The following is an 11,421-nucleotide window of genomic DNA, read 5'->3' on the forward strand; positions in this document are numbered from 1 at the left end:
ACAAGAGCTTTGTCATTCATTCATTATGGATTTAGACTCTCAGATAATCCCACTACATCATGGCCTAAATTCTGATGTACAAAGCTCTCATTTTGTCTGACTTTTAGTATATTAATCCAACGAGCAGATTAAAAATATAATATGTCCCAAGACAAATACATTGAGGTGGAGACCTCACGTGGGACAAATTAGGATTCAGTGACTGAAAAAGAAAAGGTCAGTCAAAACAAAATAAAGATTTAACAAGAGATACAGAACAAGTCATGCTATTTTTTCTTTTCTTTTAATAGAAAGGCATCAAGATGAAGGTTCTTTAATTCAGCCCCTTAACTGTAAAAGCAAAGGGTGTTCATTTGCACCCCTTTACCACAAACAACAACCCAGCCCACCCTCCCCAACATCAGGCAGAAGAAACAAACACATTTACACAGTAATACGACCGAATGCTGTGACTCCCAGCAAATAAAGCGTTGTTGTCCCTTCAAGTAAAGACAAATAAATCACAATTATATATTTTTTTTCAAAGATTAGACAAGAATAACCCAAATACCACACAAACAGCAAATAAGGTTTGGGAGACACAGAATGCACAACTACAGAGACAGACTATGTTTTTTTAACACTTTGGACACCGTTCCAAATTCTGTTCCAGTTACTGTTTTAAAGTGACTGAAAGATTTAAAGGAATAATTTACCCATGAATTAATATTCTGTTCATTTCTTTTTTCACCCTCATGTCATTCCAAACCTGTATCACTTTATATTTATAGCAGGATGACCTTGATATTCTTTTCAGTAGGATGAAAGTGAATTCCTGGTCTCTATTCACTGTATGGGAAAGTACAGCTTGGACATTCCACTTAATATCTTCTTTTGTGGAATAAAGAAAGTAATGCAATACAGGTTTGGAAAGACATGAGGGTGAGAAAATTATTACAATTTTCATTTTAGAGTGAGCTATTCCTAGTAAAACTATCAGTTTTAATAATCAAAACAATCAGAACTATATTTCTAATTCTTTATGTTGGAGCAAAGTCTTTTTTTTTTCTTTTTTTTTTACAGTTCTTAATACTTCAAGAATTCTGGAAAAGGGGAATGCAAAACAATACTGCAAGCACATCCTAAAACTTTGAAGATGTGTTTGACTGGTAAAGGGTGCAATACTTGAGCAAGACAAGGCTTCATGAATTTGCAAGGCAATGCTAAGAACAGCCTGAGCACAATACAGTTGATAGTTCCACCACACTGGGCATCTGAACGCAGGGAATAGGACAGACAAGGTAAAAATATACACAATCAATAAATAATTTCCTCAGCGGTCATATTTATACACTTTTGTGCTCAATGTACCTTTATAAAATAACTTCTCTTTAAGCAAAACAACAACAACAAAATCAAAACACAGCAGACAGCAGTCAATATCCAGAAAAAGCACTGGTCTAACAAGAGCAACATTTTTCCATGCCACGAGCTTCAGATGTCATTTCACATACACTTTTTTCATTCTTTACTTTGTTTAATAAACACACAAAAAGACGATTTCTGAACAGTCCTCACCAGTGCTGACAGATTCACCAAGCAAAAGTGCCGAGTTGGGGAAAACAAGAAAGAAACAAGACAGCATTGTACAAATCCATGCAGAAAACACTTCCATTCTGTTTAGGTTGATAGTCATGTGAACATGCTCAATGGATCCTTGTGGAAGATATATTTAACCTTTACTCATCCATGTGTGTGAAATATTATATCGGAGTGTCTCTGTTTCTCCTAAAGGCCACTTTGAGCTTTTAGGAAGAGACAGACTAAGAGAGAACTACTGGACAACTGGAAAGCAGAACAGCTGAAAGGCTTCCAAGAACAGGCAGATCTTATGCAAATCAACATGAAAATCCAGTTGAACATACTATAGAGGTAAAAAAATAAACAAAAAGCAAAACAAACAAAAACTGAGAATAAAAAAAAAAATCCAAACCTCAGCAGTGTTGATATTTAGGTATTACAGTACCAAGACATAAATGCACTGGGAATATCATCTATTTCATAACAGTATCCGTTACCCGGTTTTTTAAAATCTCTTTCACACACACACACACACACACACACACACACACACACCCCAACTTCTAAGGGAGAACAATACCCTCACTGGCCACGCCCCTCAAACTTCATCAGCCAATCACATCCCTTGCCTAGCATGCTTGAGAGCTCCACTGCAGTGCTGATGTCATGGGCAGGTTCAAGAGACCGTCTTTAGTCCGTAGAGCTTCAGTGTGGTCTTTCATCCATCGATCCTTTCCACAACTGCATTCAGTCTGGAGTCCTTCTCCTTCCCTCGTTCTCTACAGAGATGTGGAAGGAAGCTTTTTCACCCGTCTCTGTGCCAGGAATGAGGACTCGATGGACTTCAGCTCAGGGGGTGGTTGGGAACTCTTCAGTGCGGAGTATGTGGCAGCCATCGCCCCCTGTGAGGAGAGAGTTGGTGAAGTAATAGACCACCATTTTTGTTCTATATAATACATTTAAGAGCCTCATGGCTGCGATACCTTGACAAGCTTGGCATCTTGATGTTGTAGCTGGCTGTTGGGAAGTTTGTCTCTCTGAATGATCCACGGATGCTTCAGGACCTGCTTGGCTGTGAGCCGCTGGTGAGGGTCCACATGGAGCATCTTAGAGACCAAATCCTGCATGAAAAATCGTGCATGAGAGAAAATAAAAACCCCAATCCATCAGAGCAGTTTGAATGGCTATGTGGATGGGGGTGGGGTCATGGCCTACTTTGGCAGCATCAGACACTGCGTCCCAGTTGCCTCCCGTCAGAGTAAAGTGTCCGCTCCCTATCCGACTCAGAATTTCTTCTGGAGTGTCTTCTGGTCCATTGGCAAATGGTGTAAAACTGGTACAATTAAAAACCAAAGGAAAAATGAGTGTGGATGTGGGTGTGGTTTCAGATTTTATGTGGAAACTGAGTGTGCGATATTTATTAATAATGGGAGTGAATGTGTGTGCGATCTTACCCAGCAATCATAGTGTATAGTAATACTCCAAGACTCCAAATGTCACAGCCCTCATCATAGCCCTGTCTTTTCAGTACCTGCAACACAAAGCGATACGTTTCAGCACAGTCACTGAGAATAATACTCAAAACAACATATCACAAAAACATCACACTGACACCAGAGAATTTAAAGCCACATAGTACAAACTGTCCTTTGCTACAAATAACTCCTGTAGAGAAGCATACAAAGTCCCAACTAATGTGTTTTTCATTATCACTGTAGTTATAATGAATATATAATCACTAGGTTCTGTCATTCAGAAACATGGCTTTTCATATCACTGCTATGCTGATGACACTCAACTCTACCTCTCATTCCATCCTGATGATCTGACGATAGCTGCTCGCATCTCAGCATGTCTAACAGACATTTCTTGTTGGATGACGGACCATCACCTTCAACTCAACCTGGCTAAGACAGAACTGCTTGTGGTTTCAACAAACCCATCACTTTATCAAAATTTCACCATCCAGTTAGGCTCATCAACCATAACTCCTTCAAAAACAGCTAGAAACCTTGGAGTTGTGATTGATGATAAGCTGAATTTCTCAGATCACATTGCTAAAACTGCCCGGTCCTGCAGATTTGCTTTATACAACATTAGGAAGATCAGGCCCTTTCTTTCAGAACATGCAACACAATCCTTGTTCAAGCTCTTGTTCTATCCAGGCTGGACTATTGCAATGCTCTCTTGGCAGGTCTTCCAGCCACTTCTATCAAACCTCCACAATTAATCCAAAATGCCGCTGCAAGATTAATCTTTAATGAACCGAAAAGAACGCATGTCACACCTCTGTTCATCAATTTGCACTGGCAGCCAGTAGCTGCTCGCATTAAATTTAAAAGCGTCTGCTAAATGACTAAATAAATAAATAAATAAAATAATGTAGTTATAAAACATTGGGCATTTAATATGTTTATTGGTCTACTCTATACAGAATTCCCCAGTCTGTTGTGAGAACAAGCACTCACCTCGGGTGCTACAAAGTTGGCAGTATAGCAGGGTGTCATGAGAAGGCCATTGTCTGCCCGGAGCTGCTTGGCAAACCCAAAATCACAGATGCGCAGAGATTCTGGATTTCCAGACTCATCGACATACAGAATATTACTGGGCTTCAGGTCTCTGTGCACAACCTTGTAGAAACAAAAATTGGGATTAAAACATCTACCTGTCATCTTTAGGTGCAAAAAGCTTTTATATGTGCCAACTAGTAACTGTACCATTAATAGTGCAGCAGTTATGAAAATCTTAACTAAAGTTGAGTGTTAAAATTGTCCCCACAATAGGCAATCGTACCACTTGAATAATTTTTTAACCCACTGTATCTCAAATAAGATGATACCTTAAGTAATAATATTATTGTCTATTAATATTAATAATATCCCACTCTATGTGGGATCTATGTTATAATTCTATTAAATATTGTGATAAAATAAATGTAGTGTTTCAATTGCCCTCAGTCCCTCTTTACTATTATATTTGGGTAAGATTTCAAAGAAGAGTGGTTTAATTTAATTGATTTGAGTCAATGTTTTCATTCTTCAAGTGTTACAACTGCCCCCAATTCCACTTTACCATTATATCAGTGTATGATTTCAAGGAAGAGTGGTTTAATTGAATTGAGTAAATTTCTTAATTTTTCAAGCACTGCTATAATATATGCTATAAAAAACTACAGGATGATAGGCCTCAGAAGCTTATCTGTTGTGGTTCTTCTGGGAAAGATGTCAACATAAAAACTATTTATTCACAATAAATGTTGCAAACAGAGGAGAGGGTACAGAGGGGAGTAGAACAGAAGAGGGCCTAGGGAAGAGCCCTGGGGAACACGTTTGGGGGGGGGGAGGCTCTGTCACAAGCTGTGAATCATAATAACATATTCTGTGCTAGTGGCAGGTTATTAACAACAAGACAGATGTAATTGTGTTTGTCCATGCATGTTTTCTCACCCCTTGAGAGTGCAGGTATTCCACAGTCTTTGTGATAGTGTGCAGCACAGCACTAGCCTCTCTCTCTGAGAAAAACTTCTGCTTGAGGATTCTGTCCAGCAGTTCACCTCCTCGCATCAGCTCAGTGACCAGGTACACCTGCTTCCCATTATCATACACCTGCACCACAAGTTTTTTTTAATTAAATTTGGAGTGGTAGCATTTTTAGCTCCCTGTATTGTGCGCAAATATTAAATTTCAATAATGCAGATGATTTCTGCAGATCAGTTAATTGTGAAATAATATGCTGTTGTACTAACATCTTTGAGAGTGATGATGTTGGGGTGCTGGCCGTATCTCAGCAGGATCTCAATCTCTTCTGACGGGTCAGTGTTTGTTTTATCAATCACCTATCAGAATTATACAATAAATGATGTACAGTATAAGTCACCTGAAGACCACATGCATCTAAAACTTTTTTAGTGAACATAGCCTTCATCTTTTTGTTGATGACGTTAAAGTAAAAGAACATTCAAAAGAAAATATATTTTTTATTTAAATAAAGAAATAAATATAGATTTATACCATCTGAAACACAGATTTTAGGATTCATAACTACTGTTATTTTCTACAAAGCATCAAAATATGTCTAAAAAACCAAACTGACTCTAAAATGCAGTTTCATCAAAAACAGTCACATATGCTTAGGTAACCTAACCAATAACGCTGATGTCAAAAAAAGAAGAGATCATTCAAAGCCACTTGTATGACATCCGTACAATATTTAGAGAGGTTAACAGAGTGAGGCACTAACCTTCACTGCATACTCTGTGTTGGTTGCTTTGTGTATGCAGCGTTTGCAGACAGAGAAAGAGCCCATGCCGATGTCCTCCTTCAGTATGTAACCATCACTGAACAAGATGTTCTTACCGTGAAGCTGCTGCTCGAAGACAGATACACAACAGAGAGTATTAGAACAGCCACACACACACACACACACACACACACACACACCCCAACAGTAAAATCTAATAATTATAATGAACACACTGATTACATTCTTTCAAACACAGGCAAAAACACTACATACTATCAATTACAGTTTGAACTCAATACAGAGAATGCTGGATAGCACAGACTGAAGATATCACTCATACAGAGTAAAGCCATTTACTTTGTGCAGAACTAATTTTTCACTAATCGCATCCTTTATTAACACTGAACCACTGTATCATCTTCATCTCCATTAAAGTGCATTATGCTCACTCTTACATGATTCAAAGTGAAAAGGTAGAAATACTGCTATCTAGTGGTCAGCCATTTCAAACTCATTTAATCATAAATCATAGGATGTTTGGGGTTCAAAACAAGTTATACTCTAACCTCAAGCAATTTAATTTGTTTCATAAGTGAACACCTCTTAAACAGTCCTTGCAGGTGTTAAGGTCAGATATCCTTATCACTTTCATCATTGCATTTAAACAGCCATGACAAAAACTGGACACTGTAACTTTGCACAAAAAACTTAATTATGTTCTGTGCTAATTAACAGCATTCCACTGGTTAACTTAACTTTAACCTGTCCTGAACCCTGTAATACTGTCGTACACTGTCATAAAAGCTGAGAAGGATTGGCACATTAACCACAGCAAAATACAAAGTGTTATTTTCAGGTGTATTTCTACATATAGCTGATTACTTACCTGTACTACAGGGTGTGGAGGGGGCTGAGATGGCTCTTCTTTGCCCTCCTCCTCTAGCATCGCCGTGGCAACAAAGCTGAAGCCCCGGAAGAGCTGATGAGCCCCTGCGCTGGGGGGAACCCCTGGGGAATCTGAGAAAGGCCAAGAAGCAGAGAGAGCATGAAGCCCACACTCATATTCCATATTATCCATGCTGATGACATTTGAAAAATCCACCCAAAGCTCCAAATTTACTGCAGTGAGCTCAGCTTGAAGATCAAGATGAAACGACAGCCATCTGTTCTATGGCTACCCTATACATGAAGAGACTACAGAAAGAGAGTTCACCCAAAAATGAATTTTGTGATTATTAAGCCATTCAATGCTGTATTCTTTTTTTTTCTTTTGTGTAACATAAAAGGAGATGCTGAGCAGAATTTTCACACTGCTCTTTTCCATAAAATGAAAGTGAATGGAGACCATGGTTAGTTCTAACAAATCTTGCAAGACTTTAGTGAATAATTACTTAAAATTTGGTCTGTCCCTCATTCAGCGCTACCGTACGGATTCAGAAGACTTGATATATAGCGTCTGGTGCTGTAATTATATTTTTTGTCTTTTCTGGAGTTTGACAGCCTCTGGCCTCCATCCACATTTATTATATGTATAAGAGCAACTTTCTGATAACATTCTGCTAAACAACTTCTTTTGTTTTCACCAGAACAAAGGTTATCGTTTAGGTTTCAAACAACATGAGGGTGGGTATTTTATTTTTAGGTGAACTATCTCTTTAAATTCTCCAGTAGTTTGTTTTGAATTGTCAACTATTCTTGCCATGGTCCAAAAAAATCAAACTGACCACAAGAACTAATGAGACTAGTCACAGATCATAGAAATGATCCCTCACCTTTGGGGGTACGAGAAGTGAACTCCGAGTCAAAGTAAAAGGTGTCGTCAGGTCTGGCCACTGCTGGCTTGAATGGAGGTTTTATTTCACGTCTAAAGAGTTTCTGAAAATGATTATAAAAATTTTTTTTCACACTCAACCATTACTGAAGCCTTTAATAGAACTATTGCTTTAGATTTGCAGGAATCTGAAGAACTTACATTCCAATCAATCGTCATGAAGAATGAATGGCGTTTGATTTCCTCAGCTCCATCTGGTCCAGATCCTGGTAAAAGTTAATGCATGAATAAAACTCTTAATGCGAAAATATAGCACATTAAATGAAATTCTCCTGGCAACTACATCAATATAACTGACTTAACTGGAAAAGGAAGCTCATCGCATGATTACATTTTAAAACACTAAATTCTAAAAAGAATATATAAAACAATCTGATTGTGTATATGTTGGTTGCCGTGATTTTGCCAAGTAAGACATGTTCCTGGATCAACATCTTTTGTTGACCCTGGATGAACACTACTGTCCAAAAATATAGACTAAACCCAATCCCTACCCCTAAACCTAACCCTACCCATAATTTATTCCTAAAATCAGTGTGAAATGATAGCTGATTAACAAGGGTGTAGAAGCACCTAACCCTGATCGTAAGCCTAAAACAGATATTTGCTGAAAAGTTATCCCTCAATTCTGATTGGTTAATTGGAATGTTGTTCCAGGATCAACAAGGATGTTGATCCAGGAACATGTTGTACTTGGTGAAATCACGGTCACCGTATATGTTACCCAGTCTGTTGGTGGGGTTCCTCTTGAATAGGGCTCTCAGTAAGTTCTGAGCCTCAGCGCTCAGGAACTGAGGCATTCCCAACCTCGCTCTGAGAAGAAAACCGAACAATAATCATGACTCAAAAACTGATCAATGTTCACTACATATATGCTACTCTACAAAAGTTTTGGTAAGATTTTTTGACAATATTGAAAGAAGTGAATAAATATCTTTTGCAATTAAGTGAAATTCCAAAAGAACCGCATTCATTGATTCATGACATTATAAATGACTTACTGTCATTTTCTGACTTACTGTCATGTCTCCTTGCTGAATAAAAGTATTAATTTAGTGTAGGAAAAGTCAACATTAATACATAATAGAGATCAATTGTTGTTTAACAGCTTATATTGTTTTTTTTCCAACAGCTTGCTAATAACAAATTAGGCAAACCAATGAAATGGAAAATGATGCTCTGAGGACTATTTCCTGGAACAAAAAAATAAGCCCAATCATAACGTAAAACACATTTATCCTAAATGCTTCGTTTAAAAACCAATTTGACAGAATTATTTAAAGACTCTATGAGAACAACAAAAATAAATGGATTCTCACTTCAGGATGAGATTCATTGTTTCTTTTCTGTCCTTTCCCTGGAATGGCAGAGAACCCGTAAGCATCTCAAACTGTTTAAGAGAAACCGAAAACAACCATTAAAACAAAATATATTAGACAAAATATAACTGACATCAAAGCAGGTTTTCTCCACTTCTGCATGAATCTGTTCATACCATCAGTACTCCAAATGACCACCAGTCAGCGCTGTGGGTGTGACCCTGCCGGTTAACCACCTCTGGAGCCATGTACTCCACCGTCCCGCAGAAGGAGTAAGCCTTCTTCTCATAGTCGATAGCCTCCTTACACAGTCCAAAATCTGAGACAAAAAAAAACAATGTTAAAAATAATTAACATTATGGCTGAATGTCTATCCTTTGGTAAACCGGTGTTTTATTGTACCTGTGAGTTTGATATGTCCCTCTTCATCCAGGAGGATGCTAGAGAATAGAACACAGAAAATGTATTTGTTATGCCTGTTACAGTGAGTCATGTTAAAATACAAATCTAAAGAATATCACACTCATACTTCACAGTAGGTAGCAGAATTCAACAAGTAGCAGAACTGATGGTGTGTGTGTGTTTATAAGGTCAAGTATCTCCTCAATGAGATTATGTTGTGTGTGTGTGTGTGTGTGTATAGAAGTACTTCTCAGGTTTGAGATCTCTGTAGATGATGCCGAGACTGTGCAGGTGATCTAGACCCAATGCCAGTTCAGCCAGATAAAACTTCACATCTTCTTCTGTAAACATCACCTGAACACCAAAGAGATTGTGTGAATACAAAGGAGACAAAGAAGAGGATATTGGGCTCATTGTTATGAGTATTATATACCTCTTTTGACAGCCTGGTGAACAGATCTCCTCCTCTGAGGAAGTCCAGAATCAGATAGAGTTTACCCTCCGTCTGAAAAGCTGAACACACACACACACACACACACACACACACACACACACACACACAAAGTGCACTTGTGACCAGTGTATCAACACTGAAGTTAATCAGATCTGTTAGTCAACTCCAAACATGGAGTCTGAACTGTACAAAAAACCTTTTTACTCTTTACATTAATTCAAGGACCAGAATCATTCAGGAACACTAAATTGAAGTCATTCAATAATTCCTATTTAATAAAATCACATACAGCACAGCAATTCAATAATAGTGCCTTTTGTGGCATTTAAAGGGATAGTTAATTCAAAAATGAAAATTGTCATAATTTACTCACCATCATGTCATTGAAGCTTCAAAAAGTATGCAAATGCCAAAAGACCAAACTTTAAGTTGTTATTCACTAATTATCTTCTCATCCATTGAGCTGAGTCAGTGAGTTGAATCTGAGTCAATGAGTCAATGACTGAATCATTGAATCAACTTATTCACTGAAACTCAATCGGACTTCACTACTTATCTCAAAAACTTGTCAAGGAATGGACGGCAAGAATTTTAGTGAATAATTTAAATTCTTTCATGTTCATCAAATAAAGCTATCGTGTGACTTCTGAAGTCTTTGGAATAGGCTGCTTTTATGATACTTTAATGGTGCTAACTCACCATAATGGAGTTTAACCACAAATGAATGGTTGACGTCTGCCAGGATGTCTCTCTCCATTTTAGTCCTCACACGATCCCTCACTGTGACGAGAACAATTTCACACAGGTTTTGAGGAAATATTCGGCCACAACTAACAAAGTCATCTTGAGCATGAGAACATTTTCTACTGCAAGTGACTGAAGCGGAAGTCTAAAGCAGAAGTTTATCAGATAGCATATGTTTGTAGGAAGTGTTGTTATCAGCTCTCTTTAGATCTGTGAAGGGCTCTCTTTTTAGGAATGGAGAGAAATAAGGAGGAGAGAAGAAGAGATAGCTACTATGATTTTAGTGAACTGACACCTAAACCTAAAACCTCACTAAAAAAACAGGAAGTGTGTGTACCCACAGAGGAGTTACCGTTAATCTGTGGCCTCGCTGACACTGACACAAATTTAGAATCACAGTTGAGGTAATATGCAAAAAAATGCCAAAATAATATGTATACTGACATTGCAAATCCCATCTGATAGGTTTGACAACAGTATATGAAAAACTGGTAAATTCAAATGGTAAATTCATGATTTGTGTAATCCTCAGGGTTGGTATCTGTGGTTACACAAAGACTGAGAGTGACACAAGAGTAAAGAAAGAAAAACAGGCCAGGAGAACAATGCGAAATGAAAGTAGTTGTTGTAGCGCTGTTTATGTTAGCAAAGGAAGCTTGTGTGGTTTGTGGTGTGTGTGTGTGTATGTGTGTGTGTGTGTGTGTGTGTTTACACTGATGCTGTACCTTTGAGTGTGGCCTTTCTCAGGACCTTCATGGCATAGAGCTGGTTATTGTCAGGAGGGGTTACCTTTCGTACTAAAAACACCTGTGCACACACACACACACACACACACACACACACACACACACACACAAAAAAAAAAAAAA

The 11,421-nt window shown here is 38.0% G+C and overlaps 1 protein-coding gene across 5 annotated transcripts in view; it reads right to left on the bottom strand.

Moving 5' to 3' along the window:
- Positions 1-299: 299 nt before the first annotated feature.
- LOC107654838 (ribosomal protein S6 kinase 2 alpha) overlaps positions 300-11,421 on the bottom strand; it is an 85,560-nt gene continuing 74,438 nt past the window's right edge. For 4 of the 5 annotated variants that reach the window (XM_016442101.1, XM_016442100.1, XM_016442099.1 and 1 more), the window contains 19 exons: positions 11,278-11,359; positions 10,508-10,588; positions 9,788-9,867; positions 9,602-9,708; positions 9,355-9,392; positions 9,129-9,271; positions 8,953-9,023; positions 8,358-8,446; positions 7,775-7,839; positions 7,575-7,677; positions 6,689-6,819; positions 5,800-5,928; positions 5,306-5,395; positions 5,007-5,165; positions 4,029-4,190; positions 3,015-3,091; positions 2,776-2,893; positions 2,544-2,681; positions 300-2,462 (listed from right to left, as the gene is read on the bottom strand). In XM_016442101.1, the coding sequence (XP_016297587.1) occupies positions 2,340-2,462; positions 2,544-2,681; positions 2,776-2,893; positions 3,015-3,091; positions 4,029-4,190; positions 5,007-5,165; positions 5,306-5,395; positions 5,800-5,928; positions 6,689-6,819; positions 7,575-7,677; positions 7,775-7,839; positions 8,358-8,446; positions 8,953-9,023; positions 9,129-9,271; positions 9,355-9,392; positions 9,602-9,708; positions 9,788-9,867; positions 10,508-10,588; positions 11,278-11,359 (1,986 nt within the window). In that variant the 3' untranslated portion in view covers positions 300-2,339. The remainder of the gene's footprint in view (positions 2,463-2,543; positions 2,682-2,775; positions 2,894-3,014; positions 3,092-4,028; positions 4,191-5,006; positions 5,166-5,305; positions 5,396-5,799; positions 5,929-6,688; positions 6,820-7,574; positions 7,678-7,774; positions 7,840-8,357; positions 8,447-8,952; positions 9,024-9,128; positions 9,272-9,354; positions 9,393-9,601; positions 9,709-9,787; positions 9,868-10,507; positions 10,589-11,277; positions 11,360-11,421) is intronic. The other variant, XM_016442098.1, reaches the window with a different exon arrangement.

The sequence above is a fragment of the Sinocyclocheilus anshuiensis genome, unplaced genomic scaffold, assembly GCF_001515605.1.
Source record: "Sinocyclocheilus anshuiensis isolate Anshui unplaced genomic scaffold, SAMN03320099.WGS_v1.1 scaffold335, whole genome shotgun sequence".
NCBI classification, from domain to species: Eukaryota; Metazoa; Chordata; class Actinopteri; order Cypriniformes; family Cyprinidae; genus Sinocyclocheilus; species Sinocyclocheilus anshuiensis.